The sequence below is a fragment of the Sus scrofa genome, chromosome 1 (genome assembly GCF_000003025.6).
Source record: "Sus scrofa isolate TJ Tabasco breed Duroc chromosome 1, Sscrofa11.1, whole genome shotgun sequence".
NCBI lineage: Eukaryota > Metazoa > Chordata > Mammalia > Artiodactyla > Suidae > Sus > Sus scrofa.
The window spans coordinates 131,558,472-131,578,146 of record NC_010443.5 but is presented as its reverse complement, the minus strand read 5'-3'; the positions used below and the strand labels follow the sequence as shown (position 1 = coordinate 131,578,146).

General features: G+C 39.1%; 1 protein-coding gene across 3 annotated transcripts in view; it reads right to left on the bottom strand.

Moving 5' to 3' along the window:
- The window catches only part of FSIP1 (fibrous sheath interacting protein 1), a 208,948-nt gene that overhangs the window by 141,261 nt on the left and 48,012 nt on the right, over positions 1-19,675 (bottom strand). For 2 of the 3 annotated variants that reach the window (XM_005659760.3, XM_021097949.1), the window contains 4 exons: positions 15,269-15,370; positions 13,107-13,231; positions 11,670-11,780; positions 8,273-8,431 (listed from right to left, as the gene is read on the bottom strand). In XM_005659760.3, coding sequence (XP_005659817.2) covers positions 8,273-8,431; positions 11,670-11,780; positions 13,107-13,231; positions 15,269-15,370 — 497 coding nt within the window. The remainder of the gene's footprint in view (positions 1-8,272; positions 8,432-11,669; positions 11,781-13,106; positions 13,232-15,268; positions 15,371-19,675) is intronic. The other variant, XM_021097959.1, reaches the window with a different exon arrangement.

Below are 19,675 nucleotides of genomic sequence, written 5' to 3'. Positions count from 1 at the left end.
ATCACTACACAGCCACCAGAATGGCCCAGATAAAAAAGTTTGTTAACACTAAATATTAGAGAGGTGTGGAACAAGCAATATACAATGTCAATACACAATGGCACAACCACATTGGAAAACTGGCACTTTCTTAAAACACTAACCGTTTGTCTATCCTATGACTCAGCAATTTTACTCCTGTGACTCTGCCCAAGAAAAATGAAAATGTATGACTCAAGCCTTCTACATGAATGTTCATAGCATCTTCATGCACATAGCGAAATGCCCAGGTGTAGGAGAATGATAAACTCCGTTAAGCATCTGACACAAACTGGGAGGATCATTCTTTCACCTTGACCTCCGCCTTGTAGTGAGGTTTAGTCAACGTGGGGGAGGAGTGCTAGGAGATTGGAGGGCAGGAAGAAAAGAGCTTTGGGTATTTCCTCCTCCCCTCCCTGCTTTGGCATTAAGATTTGGGCAGCAATGTATCCCTGAGGTGTCCATTAAAGGGATTTTCTTGGATTAAACTGACTATTTATGCTCAAGGACAGAGGCCACAGCTGAAGCCAAGCTACTCAGAAGGATCCTAGACAGAAAACACAGAGGGGCAGTGTCAGGTATCCCTCTTCAATGCGAGTTCTTGCTGCAGTCCATGTCATAACAGTATAAGTCCAGGGGGTAAGGAAGCTACCCTGGCTTTAAAGCTTCATATCCCATAGAAGCACCATCTCTCTAAATGACTCTACAGGCACATTATCCAGGGTCTCAGCAAAGGGCATTCCCAGCCGCAAGAATCACTACATTTAGGAAAGCCCAAAGTATGGCTTCCCCTTCAGGTCTCTATAATCTCCCAACCCAGAGGTCATTTTTAGCATAAGAGAAGTTGCTTCCTGTCACTGTTGACAATCCAACTTTCATCAGCTTGCCAGGAAAACAGGAAACTAACTATGGCTCAAACTGTCATGCTGAAGAGGGAGGAGTTGGTTACCCCTTTGCTCATGCCTAATATGATGACAATTTTGAATGGCAGATTCTTCTACCACAGCTCTGGCTCTCCCTAAACTCCAATATGCTTCACCCAACCCACTGTTGCTAGTCCCTAAGTACCCAAATTTTTGTTGGCTCCTTTGAATCTATAAATCATCTCACTTAATCATCTTCAAAATCCAAGCTGGGTATTTTTTTCTGTTCCTTGCCCAGAACTCTAATTGGTATCCTGTGTATGCATATGTGTATGTGTTTGCATCTGTAGAGAAACAGACTAGAAGGAAATTTAACTTGATGGTAAAAACCTCAATGATTTTCTCTTATTTTTCTTAGATGTTTTTGTACTTCCTCAATTTTCTTCAGTAAACATATATTGATTTCATAAACATAAGAAGTCATTTTGAGGGAGTTTCTTGGTGGCCTAGTAGTTGAGGATACAGTGTTGTCACTGCTGTGACTTGAGTTCAACTCCTGGCCTAGAAACTGTCGCATGCCTTGGCCACGCCCCCCCCCAAAAGTTGTTGTTGTTGTTGTTGTTGTTGTTTTTTAAGAAAATAAAAAAGTATTCTACCAAGGCTATTTTCGGTCTGCTCTGACAATGTGGCACTCTGTACCCAAAAGATACTGGCCTGAAATTTGGATTTTATCCCCATTCTATTGATATAAGCAGCTGAGTAATTTTGAGCAAGTTACTTTTTCATTCTGGGTCTCAATCGCTTCTGAGAAAGTTTCCTCCAACTTTGAATGCTTATGAGTCTGCAATTTTCAACAAGGATATAGAATATCTTTCCTTAGTCTTTGTCTCTAAGAGCATAACCATATAGTACAAACATTTGAAGGACAGCACATGATGAAAGCACAGGCCAACAAGGAGCAAGAAATGGTAATCATTGGTTCTGGCAAAAATTGTTCCTTAGTATATTCAAAAAGCTTTGTGGTGCCAGAAGAGGTTCTCCTGTCACACATCAAAGTGCCAATTAGCACCGTCTGTTTTCCTGATCATCAGAAAAATCTTCATTTCCTGTGGTGGAAAGTTTTGAGCATATTCTCTGACCATCCATATTGTTTCTATATGTCTGAGTCAGACATGAATGCTTTTATTCAGTTAAAGTAAAAATTCAGTTCAGTAAAAGCACTCGGTGATATGCACAGAATATTGAAGGAGCCAGGAGGAAAGAACTGACCCTGAGGTCATAGGTGTTTGTTGATCTGATTGCCAAGCGATTCTAAGTTCATCCTTAAAAAAATATCTTTGGTGTTGACTGAGCCAACAGGGGTCTTTGAAGCTAAGTAAACTCATTTCTAAAAGCCAAATACAGAGGAAATTACTCACGCCTTCATATGTTATCTGATATGAAAATAAGGCATAAGCTAAGGGCCAGAGAAATACAAACCCTCCTAAATAAAGCCAGCTTGCCCTGTATTTTCAAGCTAATGGTATACTTTTCCACTGGCTACTGCTATTTCCTTTCACCAGATGGATTGTTTGCCTGGCGGGACTAAAACTAAAGAAAAAATCTTCCAGCCAGATTGTTTTTATCATTTTGAAATATTTCCATGGAATGAAAGAAACCTTGGCTACACAGGAGGCTTAACAAAGGAAAACCAAGAAATATAAATATAAACTTCAAAGTAATCTGTAAAATATAAGTGCCAAGAAGAATTCTCCAGATTTAATTGGGAATGTTTGATAGATTAGCATCAGGGACAAGGATCTCTGAAGTAACTCCTTGTTTATTCCTCAATCCAGAAATGCATGCTCTTGTGACATATTTTTACAGTTTTTTGAAACGAGCAGATGGTTAACAAGATTTCTGTGCCTGTGAGTAGCATTTATTTAAAAAAAAAAAAAAAACTCAATTTCTGGAGTTCCCACTGTGGTGCAGCAGGATTGGCAGTGTTGTGGGAGCACTGGGACATAGGTTTGATCCCTGGCCTGACACACAGTGGGTTAAGGATCTGGCATTGCCGCAGCTGTGGCTTAGGTTGCAACTGTGCTAGGATCTGATCCATGTCCTGGGAACTCTATATGCTGCAGGAGAGCAAAAAGGAAAAAAAAATTCCTCAGTTCTTGCCTCTGATGAGCATACTAAGTCGTTTGAGGTCAAGTAGACAGCATGGCCATTATTGGAACACTGCAAATCCCTGGACTCAACGATAAAAATCTTTCAGGATTACACGTCAAACCATGTTTTACATTGCCTCAGTTTAGTTCATGTTGCAACAGGAAGAGACCAAAAGACAGTGAATTATTAGTCAGTATTCTCTTGGCAAGAAAAGAGATGAATACTACTACAGTTTTGCTCAGTCAAGTGTTTGTTCATTTTTGTAGGTCTTACCAAATCATATACAACTGAATCAAAATTTTAAGATCAAGAAAAATCAATCAAATTTAAGAAGGACCTTTACAGTCAATTAAACTAGGTGAATGAAGAACAAAGAAATGCCTCTTGTCCATGAGAGCCATTTCTGAAGACTCTCCCAACCAGGAAAACAAAATCTAATCATGAGCTGGAACCTAGATTCAATAAGACTGATTGCATGAGAGATGAATAAATTACCCTTCTTTGCAAGAGCCAAACTGAAGAGAATTTCTTATTGAATCCAGTTGCTGAGGATTTAGGACACTGAGTGCTTATATAACTCCTATATCTTATATATTTCTGGAGAGATCTGGACTCTAATATAGCTATAAATAAGAAATACAGTAACTAAATTATGGAACATCGCTCGATTTTATGGTGGGATTTACAAGACGTGGTAAGAACTAACTGATTTGTTCGAGGGTTAAGGGATGGATACAGAAAGGTATGCACAGTTAAACCACAGATCTTAAGGGAAAAAAAACTGCTTCAATTAGTTCCCTTCTGCTAAGATGAAATGATAATAAAAAGCAGATGTAAAACAGCAACCACACGATATTACTCACATTACAGCAAGAGCAATAATATACCATTCTTTCTTCTGAATGCGACCACATGCTTTGATTTACACTAAAGAAATCAGGTACATAAAAGCCAATTGATGCTTTTAAAACATTGCCATAAAGTTAAGAGGAAGGGCAGCTACACGAGAACATTGTAATCAGCAAGCTCATAAGGAAAAGATTTCTTAATCTGCCCCTTTCACAACAACCAACACTTCCTTAATCTCTGAGTTACATTTCTGGGGTCCCTAAAATTATTCTGGCCCAGGTATGTTTATCATCCCAGGCTTATAAATGCCTACTAACTTAGCACCTTAGACCTGCCACAATCAGGTAAGTCATAAAGCCTGCATGTTTCAACCTGACTGGGAATATACTTTCTTGACCAAAATGTTAAAACTCCAAAGGAATTTTTAGCATATCATTCCTTCATCACATAACCTTTCCTTTCTGTGTTCCCCCAGCATATATTTTCCACACTTCTCATAAGATCGGTTCCCATATTGTGGTACCTCTAGTTTCATTGTACGGTTGGTCACTGCACAACTTATCTATGTTTACATTCTTTCCGCCAGTTTCCTGTGAGCTGCTTCAAGGTCAGATGTGAAGCCCCATATGAATCTGGATACTCAACATCAACCACCACATCCTCTCTTGTGAAATAGGCAGGCATTCAAAGTTGTTTTGTTGGTGATGGCCTCTGCAGGGGCTAGGCAAGTTACATAAATGCATGAAGCAGGCCCATGTATTGTCAGCAGTACAACATGGTGTGATGGAGGCTATAGCAAACTGGAGAGTGTGTGCCCCATAGAAAGCAACAGTTGCAGAGCCACCGTTGTGGCTCAGTGGAAACAAAGCTGACTAGCATCCATGAGGACTCAGGTTTGATCCCTGGCCTCGCTCAGGAGATTAAAGATCTGGCATCACCGTGAGCTGTGGTGTAGGTTGCAGATGCAGCTGGGATCCCATGTTGCTGTGGCCATGGTGTAAGCCGGCAGCTACAGCTCTGATTGGACCCCTAGGCTGGGAACCTCCATATGCTTTGGGTGCAGCCCTAAAAGAAAAAGAAAGCAACAGTTGCTACTCAGATCAATCCTGCAGTTTGCCAAGCAAGACTTCAAGCCTAATGTTGCCAGATTTTCTAATTTTTCAAAAGAAACTAGAAATTTGGATTTGTATGAGTTCATCCAATTCTAAAAGGTTTTCTGAAAAAAAAAAATTGTAAACCCGATGGGGGCTAAAGGAACCCCATCTGTGAGCCCGATTTGCCCCGCAGATCAACAGTTTTCACCCCTATGCTGTGTGATGGCAGTCTTCTCCTGGGCCTCTGGACCCTCTGCCTCATTCACTAGTTCCCCTCCCTCCTCCTGTCCCTACCTTGTGGAAATGAACTTTTTTGATACTCCTTTTGGATGTGCTTTCTCTCTCTCTTTTGAACCAGCACAGCACTTGCTTACAGCCTTCTGTTGCTGAACCTACGATATCTTGTACCATAGTTATCTATGTATGTTCTATGCCTTCTATAAGGAAACATGTTCCTTAAGTCACTTACTATCATAACAGCATCATTAGTTGAGTTTAGGGTCAGATACTGAGCTGAGAACTTTACATATATTAACTCATCTACACTTTAAAAGAACTCTAAGGAGGGAGTTCCTATAGTGGTGCAGCGGAAATGGATCTGACTAGTCTCTGTGAGGATTCGGGTACAATCCCTGGCCTCTCTCAGTGGGTCAGGGATCTGGCATTGCTGTAAGCTGCAGTGTAGGTCACAGACAAGGCTCAGATCCCACGTTGCTGGGTCTGTGGTGTCGGCCAGCAGCTGTAGCTCTGATTCAACCCCTAGCCTGGGAACTTCATATGCCACCGGTCCTAAAAAGACATAGGGAAAAAAAAAAAAAAAAGAACCCCTAAGGAATAATAATATCATTGCTATTTTAGGGATGAGGAAACTGGGGTTTAGAGTGCTTCTAATTAATGCCCAAGTCCTCAGAATCAGGAAGTGGAAGAGCCAAAACTTGAAGCAAGGTTTTCTGACTCCACAGTTCTATATTTGCCTGACTCATCTTTAAGTGCCCTGCAATTCCTTGCACCCAATGAGCCCTTGATAAGTATTTGTTGAATCGGAGTTCCTGCTGTGGTGCAGTGGGTTAAGGATCCCGAATTGCTGCAGCTGTGGCATAGGTCGCAGCTGTGGCTCAGATTCAGTCCCTGGCCCAGAAACTTCCATATGACACAGGTGTGGCCAGCAAAAAAGAAAAAATTGTTGAATTGACTGTTGAAAAATAGAAATTTATATACCCACTTAAAAGACATTCCTTTCTAAGGAACATAGAGAAAAATTACTAGTGAGTTATGGTTTGCAGAAAGGTTAAAAATAAAAACACTGTGACTATGCATTCTGAATATTTGTGGTTCAGCAATAGATTGGAGGCCATTCATCAGCTGAATCGATATGCAGGGTTTATCTGGGATACTTTTCAGGGTATTATTCAAAAAGAATTCCAATCCAAAAATAAATCCATAAAATAATTTGCCATGTTAACATTTCTGGCTTGAAAATTCAATGCACAATGCTGGTTTTAGTTATAAATGAGGAAATGCCAACAGAAATTGAACAAAAGCTCAAAAGATATTCTTTTTTGAATGCAAGAAGCATTAATTATTTCTTTTCAACAACCGTGATGCTAGATTACCATTCCTGCATCCAATGGGAGTCCCAAAATGTAGTTTTTTTCTCTAAATACATGTTGTCTCACATAAGAATACATAATATCAGTATTAACAACTAAGTAGTATACTGGTTTTCCCTTTTACTATTTTTTAACTATTTCATCTAAACCATAAATGTGAACTCTGAAAACATGACTTAGATGATGATGACAGAAATCTGACCATAGTCATGCTTTGTCACCTAATAGCTAAACAAATCTCTAAATCCTTGTTCTCTCTTTCAAGAATAATACTTGACAGTCATGAAAAAAGTCATTTTCTACCTTTAGGACCATTATCCAGCTTGGAGAGCTCAGCCACCCTTGAAATCTAACAACAACAACAATAATCAAAATCAGCTGTAACACAAAAAGAACAAAGAACATCCCTGAATAATTTTATTCCCCCATCCTGGCTTCCTCTTTGGGGGAAATGGCACCCAGTAACATAAACCAACTAGCAGCACAACTGGTGTCAAAGTCCGGGGTATATTTGGGTGGGGACAGAGATTCCAACTCTCTTGTTTACCAAGAACTCTGACCCCAATCCAGAAAAGAGTGGTTTCTCCACTACTACCACAGGGCTGTGGAAAGGGCCCAGAAGCAGCTGTGCCTGGCTCTTCAGAACATAATCTAAGGAAGCTGAAATGTCTCTGTAACAGTTCTGTCACAACCAAACTTTCTTTGGAAGATCTTAACACTGCTCCTATCCCCTGGGGTAGTTGCAACTGACCCAAAGCCAGATCCCTAATCTGCAACTGACAGCTTGGAAAAAAGACTCACTGTAAAGCAGAATTATTTCCTGAAGACTGCTGATATTATTTAAATCTTTTTAAGAACCAGGAAAATCACACACATCTAAAATTTTACAGAAAATGATTTGGTGGTATGTTTATAAAACTGGTAGAGGGTTAGCAGAATCGTAAAAGGCAAAAACTACCACCCGCCCCCAAACTGGTTCCCATGAAGTACGGGGGGAGATAGAGGAGGGGGAAAAGTTTACTTTTCCAAAGCTTCTGTTGCCCTTCTGTTTTTCTGACCTTCTACTAACTTTGGAAAAGAATATTTGAGGGACCTATCAAGAGAGGAAACATATTCATTTCAAAACCCTCAGAGGTGAGAAGTCATCAACAATAGTGAGCTTCCAACTACCAAAATGATAGAATGAATCTTGGCTTATGTTATACAAAAATAAATTTCTGAAAAAAAATATGTAATGAGCTTCACTCCTATTAAATTAAAAGAGCAAGAAGGATGTGGCAGAGTAAAGGCCAAGTGGCTGACACTGATAATACCTAGATCCAGAAGAATAAAATGAAATAAAGTTCTTGGAAGACGAAGGAGTGGTGTATCTATTCTCTTCCCTCTCATCTCTCCTGATCATGATCAAGAATTAGCTGAAGTCATAAAGATACAATAACATTAAAATAGGTATTTCTTCATCAACTCCATCCCAGCAAATTACCAACAGAAAGAAAAAGGAGTAGAAAGTGGGAGTTGGCAAAGGAAAATCTGCACTGAGAGGGAAATCATTGTCACTGCAGGTGTAGCCATGGAGGAAGCAACAGGCAAAGAACCTCTTCAGTTAACAAGGAGATTGTCAAGTTATGTGAACTGGCTTGGACACACATAAACCTGAATGGTCTGCAGGCGCCTGAATTAAATATACCTCGTCATTCTGCGGCTCAGGTCTTGAAGAAAAGCTCCAAACTGTTGGGCAGGCTGCAGAGAGTTCTTGGAGTTTGGTATTAATCTCAGCAAGCTGCTGGTGCTGGGTGACAGCAAGCGAGTATCCTTCTCCTGGGACCAGCCAGCTGGACTGATCTCCCTGAGGAAAAAAGGGTCACCAGGTCATTTCTATACTATGTTTTTCTAAAATACACCTTGCAGACTGCTACATCAATGCTCTCCAAAAAAAAAAAAAAAAAAAAAACACAGATAAGTAAAAATAAAACAAAAAACAGAATTATTTTTGGACATCACAAGACAACAATCAAATGGTCTATTGTTTCATTATCTGCCAACTCTATGTAAAGTATCTTCTTAAATTTTGTGGGAGGTTTCCCCTCTGGAATAAATCTCTTGGCCTCACAGTCTGGGTCTCATAACATTCTCATTTCTCTGCTCTGAAAAACCAGTTGTGATATGTTGAATAGGAAGACATCATGTTTATCCTATAGTGGGTATGCTATTTTCAGAACTTGTCCCTGAAAAGTAACATAGAGTCTACAAACTCAGTTGTTCAGGTTTCGTGATAATAATTGGTCATCTAACTCTGTATTCAACTAACATTAATTTCTTAGTGTGTTAAATGCCATTCATAACATTCATTCAAAAACCTTGTACTGAGCACCTACTATGTGGAGGCATTACACTGGGCACTGGTGATTCCATATGACTCTCACAAGTTCCTGGCCTCAGGAGTCCTCAGTCTCTTGACAGCAAAGACTTTAACAAGGTATAAAAAATGCTGATAAACCCAGGACTCCTTGGGGACCCAAATGTCCATCAGCAGGTGAATGGCTAAAGAAGCTGTGGTACATATACACAATGGAATATTACTCAGCCATAAAAAAGAATGAAATAATACCATTTGCAGCAACATGGATGCGAACAGAGATTCTCATACGAAGTGAAGTAAGTCAGAAAGACAAATACCATATGATATCACTTATATGTGGAATCTGAAATATGACATAAATGAACTTATCTATAATATGTAAAGGCCATATTATTAACAAAAATTCATTGTTAAAGCATTCCTAGAATAAATACAGGCCCACCATGCCATAGTTTGGTACTCAGGGAATCAGTGAGCAACAGTTTGTCCAACCTCATAATTAATAACAAAACCAGGAATGAGACTCAGGATCTTTAAGTCTTACTGTTATCTTAGCTTTGGTTAATAACATAAACAAACTATCATAAATCCTAAAGCTAAAATAGTTCAGAATTATGTGGGCATTTAGCAGTCTGCCTAACATGCTCCTTCTCCCACTTCGCAAAAGAGGCCTGGCTGCCTGTCCACATTGGTAGGGGACCTCCCTAAGCACTTTCACCAGACCTAGAAACAGCAAGACCTTCACATATTTCTAGTCACAGCCCCCACTGGGCTATTACCAACTCAGAAAAGATTATTTAGGTTGTAGTCTGTGATGTTCTGTAGATTTACTTTTGGTTTGGGGTGAGAGAGGACGGTAGAAATTTTGTGTGCTCATGTAGAATTTTTTCAATGGAATTGGTCATCGACATTTTAAATGATGAATGTTCTTATTTTAAAAATTTTAATTTCTGGTATGGTGAGAGAGGACAATGACAAGAGCAGAGATCAGAGTGACACAATTGTTTGAGGAAGGGACCATCCAAGGAATGCAAGCAGCCTCTAGAAGCTGGAGCAAGCAGCCTCTAGAAGCTGGAAGAGGCAAGGAAACAGATTCTGCCTAAGAAATCTCCAGAGAGGAAAACAGCCCACTGTCAACACTTTGATCCTAGTCTGGTGAGACCATTTTAGATTTCTCTTCAGAAGTAGAGGGAACTGAGGTGAAGAGAAATAACTTCCCCAGGTGACAGAACCGGCAAGTGGTGTATCCTACATTCCAGCCAGATGACACCAGACTGCCACAGCCAGGCCACTCACCCTCTCTCCTACACCACCTCCAGTGTCTGGAGACTCCACCTCTGTAACACACAGTAAGTCGGCTGTGAACACATAATGTGGAGAGATACATACCAGTACCATAACACTGGCCTTTGCTGGAGTAGGAATTGTGGAGGAATGTTATTTAAAAAAAAAAAAAAAGAAAGAAAGAAAGAAAGAAAGAAAAAAAAAAAAACTGACTTTCTAGCTTCACTTGTCAAATTGGAGGATCCAGGCAACCCTAGGCTGGGATTCACACACAGCAGCAGCCAGGGTCTGGCACATATTCCCCTACTGGCCGCAGGTATCACTGCACATGTGCTGCTTTTGTCCCCAAAGCAAAAACTTCCCTCTGAACATGCATGTCTTAGGCTGAGTTCCCCAGATCCAGAACCTGAGACAGAGAGACTCCTGTTCAAGTGATGTAAAGGGGCATGCTTCCAGGATTCGGGGTGTGACGGAAACAGCTAAGACAAGGGAACAAAGCCAGGCAAGGATGTCGTCTCTGCTGAAGGGCAGCTGACCCTGGGGAAGTTCTGGAGGACAACCTGTACCACAGAGCTAATCCCATCTCATCCCCTCTCAAGGTTCAGAGACATGGGGCAGGGGGTAGAGAGACGGCTGTCCTAGGCTAGTCAGCTCCCATTTAGCCCAGGGCAGTTCTCCAGGGAAGGAGGCAGCAGTGGATCGTTGGCACAGGACCAGGGGTGGATGCACAGATGTGCCAGGTAAAATGGATCTGAGCAGGGTGCCAGTAGCATTCCACCACATTATCTCTATTAAACATAGGGGAATAAAAAATGAGGGCTTCAAGAAACACAGGAAAATATATTTCTTTGTGGAAGTAATAATATGGCTATAAGTTTAATATGAAAACAAGTACAAACGCTGAGCCACTGCACTCCCTATGTGAACCCGGGCCCTATTAAGACCTGCATTTGCATGCTCGATTTAGGCTGTCCCCCCACTTAGACTCAGTCTGTGCTCGCTCCAGACTCTTCAGGGAATGGGAGGCCCAAGGTTACCTGGGCAGGAGCAGGATGGTATTCTTCAAGATTACCAAAGATACACTGAAATAGCATGGAGCCAGTTTAGGGAAAATAAGAAATATCCAAAAGGATACAGAGAAATACATTTCTATGTCATCAGTGACCAAGCCCATCACATCACAGGCAGAGGTCATTACTGGGATGGTCACTGTGTAGTCACTCTTATGATGATATATAAGATAATCCTTTGATAGTCTGTAATGAATTAACCAATAAGAAATTTGAAATTTCAATAAATATAAATTTGTAAAACAGGATTAAGTCAGAAATTTTACACAATTTGAGAAATTACTGTAAATTTGTGCTAATGGCTCAATAACATAATTTTTAAAATAAAAATTAAGCAGTGTAGAGCTCACTGAATATTAGAATTTACTTACCTCAGAACTGGATAGTCCAGAATCGCTATCATCTAAGTCCTTCAAAAGTTCAACCAGCCTTTTCTTCTCTCTATCAATCATAACCACTGGCTGTCCTGAATTCTTGGCCAACTATGGAATGTATTAATGGAAAATAATAAATACTCAAAGCAATTCAGAGCTTAGGAAAAAAAAGAAATGGGATCTGAAGCCTCTATGGTACAGATACACTAAAGTAAAATTTGTGAGATTAGGCATTTTCATTTGCTAGGTAATTTTATTCCATGTCAAATTTTTGGTAGAGGTCCATTCTCCAAGCAAAGATATTTGGCCATTTCAACAAGTATTTTATTTAAAAAAATGAGATGATACAATAAAACATGGACAGTTTGTAAACCTATACATATACCTACGGAAGTCTATGGTGGTACTGCTGTCTGTGTCAGCAAGAACCTGGACATTGGGGAAATGCTACTGCTCTTGGAAAATTAAACATTAAATCAACAAACAATGAACCAATGCGAAGAAACAGAGCAAGCTGAAGAAGGTTTCCTTCAGATCATATGAACATGGAGCACACACACAAAAAAAATCGAGAGTCCTAGGGGCCAGTCCTGGCAGTGGCAAGCTGATCCATGAACACAGTCTGCCTGGAAATGACATGTTAATTGTGGGAAAAGCATGAGGCTCAAACTATGAAAAATTACCTAACTCTCTCCTCTTGTTAATACTTCACACTCACCAGTGCAACTTTCTAGTGACTTAACTGCCTGAGTGGTTTGCCATGAGCCTTCTTTCCACCACAGTTCCCTTTCTTGCTACAAATTAATGAATTCACATTCTGGTCTAATACAGGAGTCCCTGAACCCTTGGTTAGTCTAAGTCTGCTTTGAGGACAAACCAACTCAGACTGCAGGGTGTAAGACCAAGGCTGAGCCCCTAAATTGGGGAGCTAATCAAGGCAAGAGAGAAGTGACAGGCTGCCAGGAGACTCAGCTAGTACTGAGGGATGGGGTGGTGAGCAGACAACCTACTGGTTTCTCCAACTCTGCCAGGAGCATTTTCCATTCAAATTTCTAAAGACACCAGCTATAAAATCAAGTCTCATTACTTTAAAAAACCAATTTTACTAATATGCAATTTAAAGTCTGGGAAACATTCTCCAAAACTATTATCTAAATAAACATTTTCCAAACTGTAGGAACCATGTAACAAAATAAACATATTAAGCTTCAGCTAGCACTTTTGAAAGGGGTAGGATGGGACAGAATGGGATAGAATGGAAAAAGAATAGTGAAATTAAGTTCTCATAGAGCTTTTCTTTTAGTTATATATACTGTTTCAATTACATACACAGTATAATGGTCAAAAAATATTTAAAGACAACGAACACAACTATTTCCATTTTTGCAACTCATTTAGTCCTACATTCTGGCTTCTAAAATTCTTAGCACATACCTCAATGTTCCGCTTAATAAAATCCTGGCTGTGTTTACCCCTGAGCTCAGTATTTTCTGTATTTGAGAAAGGTTTCCTTTCTGCTTTGATCAATGACTCATTTCTTTCCACATCATAGGTAAAATCTAATGTTAAAAAAGTTCAAAATTTCATCATAATTATAATTGTCCATTGTGCTAAAATTTTACCTTAAGCATATATTAAAGCATATGAGAAATAAAACACACATAGAACTTTTAAATTCCACATCCAAGAACTTAATACATTCAGAGACTTAATTTAAAATGATAAATGTGCTACCATAATTTGCAATGAGGATTCATAAAACTTCTTTTCTTACTCATTATCATGTATCAAACTTCTTGCTGTTGATTCTTTTAGAATCCTGGGAAACATGAAACGAATTTTAAGTGATACAAGTAAAGGAGAAATCTCTGAAGTCATGGGATTTATTAAATATATTTTATTTTAGTCTTTACATGAAACAAAAATTTCCCTAAAGACTAGAATCATTTACTGCTATTCTATTAATTTGCCATTGCCCTCCTTAGAACAATAAATGTTTTTGCTCAAACCTGTCCTTTAAGCAAAGTCTGGGCATAAGTGCATCCTATCTGCACACACTCCTTACACCTATCTTAGTCTGTAATTTTTTCTCAACCTTGTTTAAGTCAGCCTCTGAGTGTTCAGACCCTGAGTACTCAAGAGTGAGAAAAACAGGAGTCCCCACTGTGGCAAAGCACGTAAAGGATCTGGCATTGTCTAAGCAGCAGCTCAGGTGGCTACTGAGGCACAGGTTCAATCCCCAGCCCAATGCAATGCGTTAAACATCCTATGGATGCCATGGCTGTGGTGTAGGTCACAGCTGAAGCTCAGATTTGATCCCTGGCCTAGGAACTTCCATATACCTCAGGTGCATCCAAAAGTAAAAAATTAAAAAAAAAAAAAAAACTTGTGGACTCTTATCCCCTTTATTAAATACCTTGTTTTCACTGTAGTCACATTTAAATTATTTTTAAAAGGTCATGATAATCCTTCATTAAAGCTCTAAAAATATGCACAAGAAAAGTCTTCTTAGATGACAAATGGAGCCGATCTTACAAAATAAGGTAAACTGCCACATTAAAATCCAAAAGGGAATAAAACACTAACCAATAGGTCAATCCTTACTTAAAAGTCAACTTGGTTTTATGAGAGATTATCTCAATAAAAAGGAGTAACGGATTTAGTCAATTGGCATATTTATAGCTAATTATAAAAGACTGACTATAAATTTAATGATTAAAGAATAAATTTTGATAACACTAGCTGGAAAGAACAAGGAAAGGGGTGAGATCTCTAGACTTAAATTATTTTCAGACAAAAATAAATCTGAGTTAAAAAAAAAAGTTTTGCTCAAATTTGTTGTATGTTTCTAGGCAAATAAATCTATGCTTTATAACTGGGGTTTTATTCTTTAACCAATACCATGATTTTTTTAAATCAACTATCAGTAGTTGAAGTATGAGTTACTTTTTTGGTAAGCAGCCTTCTTAGATACAAAATACATAATTTTTCCCATAATCCAAGTTGCATATGGTCTTTCACATTGAAATACGAAGTTTATTCATTCAACTGATGTTTCATTGTCTCTACAACATTAAAAGTAACTCAAATTAAACGTATCTTTGTCTATTTTAAACAGTTCCTTTTAATAAGCTGTTGCCATGTTCCAATAGTACCCCAATCCTTGCTGGGTTGGACAAGTTGGCTGGACCAAGGGTGGGCACTTAACCCAAGATAGATCAACCGGTCTCTTCTCTAGAATCCTGGAACTGAATCACTCTCTCAGTGACTAACCACAGGATGTGCTGTGGGAAATCAAAGAAGCTATCTACCAGCAGGATTCTTTCCATATTTTTTTTTTTTTGGCTTAAGCTAGGTTTCCATTACCTGTAGCCAACTTCCTTATTATATAAAATTTAATCATCCAAAAGCAGAAAGAGTGGTATAATGAACCTTTAACAACTATCTTCAATAATGAGTAACTCATGACCAATCTTATTTCCCATCTAGAACCTCACCTACTTCTACCCACCACTGAATTAAATCACATTATTTCATCTATGATTATTTCTGTATACAGCTAGTATCTTCTTGTGACAACAAGTAAAATCACATACCTTGATTGACATTCTGTATGTAGTTTTCATAGTCTTCTGGAGGGACTTGAGTGTGAAACACTGAGAAAAATGCATCTTCATGCTCATAGCGAGAAGGATCTACTGATTTAAAAATCATGTGTTCAATACATACAAAATAAATAAGGAATTGTTGTAACACTTGTTTTTTTAAAAAGATCTAATATTCTCCAAGTATTCCTCAATTCCCTCCATACAACATTTCTTAAGACAATGTCACTTTCAGGTAGAAATGATAATCATCTTTGTACACATGAGCCACTGAAACAAAGAAATCAAGATAGTCAACAGCACTCCCCTAGAACTTCTGTGCAAAGAGGAGGTACAAGGGTGCCTAGAATATCACAGTAACTATCTAGAGAAAATATACCCAATTTCCAGGATTCATGATACAGAGAACATGCACACTGAATAACATTATTTGAATTTTTTAAATTTTGGATCCCCAAGGTGAAGATTTCAGATATACAGTGAGTCATTAAGATAAAACAATGTGGAGTTCCTGTTGCAGCTCAGCAGTAATGAACCCAGCTGGCATCCATGAGGATGTAGGTTCAATCCCTGACCTCGCTCAGTGGGTTAAGGATCTGGTGTTGCCATGAGCTATGGCATAGGTCCCAGACTCAGCTTGGATCCTGTGTTGCTGTGGCACAGGCCAGCAGCTGCAGCTCCAATTTGACCACAGCCTGGAAAATTCCATATGCTACACATGCAACACTGAAAAAATTTCAAAAAATAAATAAATAAAAGAATGTGTTTGAAAGAGACTTAGCAATCAGCTTTTTTCTTTTTGATTTATTCTCTTGGGCTGATACTCATTTTTTAAAAAATGAGGAAATTGTGTGTTTTCTTTCTGTTTAATGTAATTTGTTTTATGCTACATTATCTAATTTAGGCATTAGTTTAGAAACTAGTAATTTAGTTTCTTTACCTTCAAGAAACTGCTAACATAAATAAATATCATTTTGCTTTTTTGTTGTTGTTGTCTTTTTTAGGACTGCACCCTTGGCATATGGAGGTTCCCAGGCTAGGGGTGGAAGTGGAGCTGTAGCCCACAGCCACAGCAATGCCAGATCCAAGCCATGTCTGCAACCCACACCACAGATCATGGCAACGCTGGATCCTTAACCCACTGAGTGAGGCCAGGGATTAAACCTTCGGCCTCATGGATACTAGTCAGATTCGTTTCTGCTGAGCCACGACAGGATCTCCTCATTTTGCTTTAACATGAGAGAATCTACACAGAAACATTTTTACTTAAGAAAACATGACAAATCTTAAAGATATTACAGGATTTACCACCTATCTCTGAAACAAACCTGATTCAAGCACTCACTTGGAGAAAATATAGGCAAAAGAGGCAGGCAGAGGATAAGTTCATCCCAACACACAAACACCACCAAATTCAAAACATACAACTTCTGATAAGAAAAACAAATTCATCAATCCAGTTCCCTAATTTGGAATTTATAATAATGTAGCGTTATCAGGATTGACTTCACAACTATAATCACGGTACAATTTTTGCTGGGTTAATCTAGCAAGTTTGTGGTGTAAGCTTTGCAGGGAGAGAGGTAAGCTACTCAAAATGTTCTCAGAATTTAATTTTTTGCAGCCACTATTATTAAAGATCTTCAATGTTCATCAAAGTAGGCTCAACAAGTCAGCAATTTGGCAACATTCTGTTATTGGTTTAAGTTACATCATTATACCCAAAGTGGTAATATATTAATTTTTGATCACATTAATTCCATTTTTAAAACGTATGTCTGCTATTTTTTCTATTTTTCAAAAATTTTATTAGAGTATAATTGACTTATAATGTTGTGTTAGTTTCAGGTGTATAGCAGAGTGAATCAGTTATACATATATATATCCATTCTTTTCCAATACAGGCCACCATAGAGTATTTTACTGTATAATTTCTTTTTAACAGCAGTTTCACTCAACTGTATACTAATGTACTTATAAAGACACAAAAATATGAAAACTTGCAACACTAAAACTATGATAGCAAGATGATACTAAGGCTTTTAACCCTAGGGGCTTCTCCTAGGCTGAGATCATTCTTGTGACCCAAAATCTCAGCAGTACTCACTGCATCAGAGAGAAGATGGGTAGAGTCTCATGGCTCAGATTTGAGTTTAAAAGACAACAGTTATGGAAAACAGACATTCAATTGCAGGGGCTTACCTCTTTGAGAAGAAAAAAGAGCATTTTCTAAATTTCAAAAGTCCTCCATTAGAATACAGTAAATAGGAGTTCCCATCATGGTGCAGAGGAAATGAATCCGACTAGGAACCATGAGGTTATGGGTTCAATCCCTGACCTCACTCAGTGGGTTAAGGATCCTGTGTTTCTATGAGCTCTGGTGCAGGTCACAGACACGGCTCAGAACCCTAGCCTGGGAACCTCCATATGCCACAAGCGTGGCCCTAAAAAAAAAAAAAGAAAGGATACAGTATATAACAAACTAACTAATGAATGTAGAAGAAATGATGGAATTAGAAAATAACCATTTGGTAGCCATCATAATAATAACTGATTCAGGGAGAAGTCATCAATGGATGATAAAACCCATGGGTGAAAGTTTAAAGAGCAACAGGATAATAGCCTCATAATCCCCCCCACACAAGATAACTTATTCAGTACAAAAAGAAAAACAGTAACTTTATGGTGGGGAAGCATAGCAGGCACCACCTTAACAAAATGATCAAAGTTAACACCACCAGTGATGGAACAATTGACATCACAGGCTTCCTGATATGATTCATTGCAAAGAACAGAGCAACACTTCTGTGGGGCTTCTGCCAAAAATGTATAACCTGAACCTGATTTTGTGGAAACAAACTCAAATGGGGCAACACTCTATAAAATAACAGGCTTCAAAAATAAATAAAAATAAAAAAAAAATAACAGTCTTCAAAAATGCCAATGGCATAAAACACAAAGAATGGCTAAAGAGACATGACAATTAAATGCAATGCATGATCTTGGATTTTCTTTTGCTAGAAAGGATTTTAGTGAGACAATTAGAAAAACATGAATAAGTCTGTTGTTGGATAATAGTATTATAGCAATACCAATCTCGATGTGTGTGTGTGTGTGTCTGTGTGTGTCTGTGTCTGTGTCTGTGTATCTGTGTGTGTATGTCCTTGTGTGGAGAGGAAGATGAAGACATGGTAAAATGTTAAGATTTGGAAACTCTGAATAAAAGGTATTTGAGAGTTATTTGTAGTTTTCTTGAGACTTTAAGTAGAAATTATATCAAAATTAAAAGTTAGTAGGAAATTTTTAAAATCTACTTTCCTCACCACAAACACTTGCCTGGAAATAAATCTCCCTTCGGAGATCAAGGGCCGAAGCTTAAAGGATTGAATACAATTTTTAATAAGAGACTTTTTTTTGGCTGCACTCATGGCATGTGGAAGTTCCCGGGCCAGGGACTGAATCTGAGCCCCAGCTGCAACCTATGCCACAGCAGCACTGGGCCCAGAATCGAACGCACATCTGTGCAGTGGATCCAAGCCCCTGTAGTCAGATCCTTAATCCACTGTGCCACAGCAGGAACTCCAATTTTAAATAAGAGTCTTGAAAGAGGAAGATTGCAGGACTGATTTCAGTTGCCTCCTGCCACCTAGGGAAGAAAGCCCATCCCAAACAATGGAAGGACCTAGAACAGCACCAGAGGGGATGAGTTTAGACACAAGTGACATATGTATGAGGCTGCTTCCTGGTGCTCCTCCCCTGGGAGGTGAAACCTTGGAGTTGGAGAGAGATGGTCAAAGACAATGCAGAAACCCTATCTAGAGCCATGCCACCCTGAACACACCCAATCTCATCTGATCTCAGAAGCTAAGCAGGGTCGAGCCCAGTTAGTACTTGGAGGGGAGAATGGGGAACCCAGAGCACTGCGGAACCCAGACCTCTGCCTCACTGTACACCTAGAACGCTGGAGAGGCCTCCACACAGTGCTCCATATCTACCCCTGACAAGTCCAAGGCAGAAATGGCAGTGTGACATGTTTAGAGGGAAGCAGGGCCTGAAATATTCACCCTCTGCTTTTCTCGCCCTCCCCACACAACACCCACACCCACAGAAACATAGAACAAACAAGTCCACAGCTGTCCTGTGACCTGGTGGGGAACCAGGAGTTCTCACTGGTCCCTGTGAACTAGAAGCAGCCCTCTTCCCACTGCATATCATGACACCAACCAAAATGCACACATCCAAGGTCCCCTACAACTCAGAACCACGCTATTAGACTATAGGGAAAATTTAAATAAATTCATAACATCAAAACAATGCCCACAATATGATACATTTCTCTTTTTTTGTATTTTCATAATGATTTTTATTTTTTCCATTATAGCTGCTTTACAGTGTTCT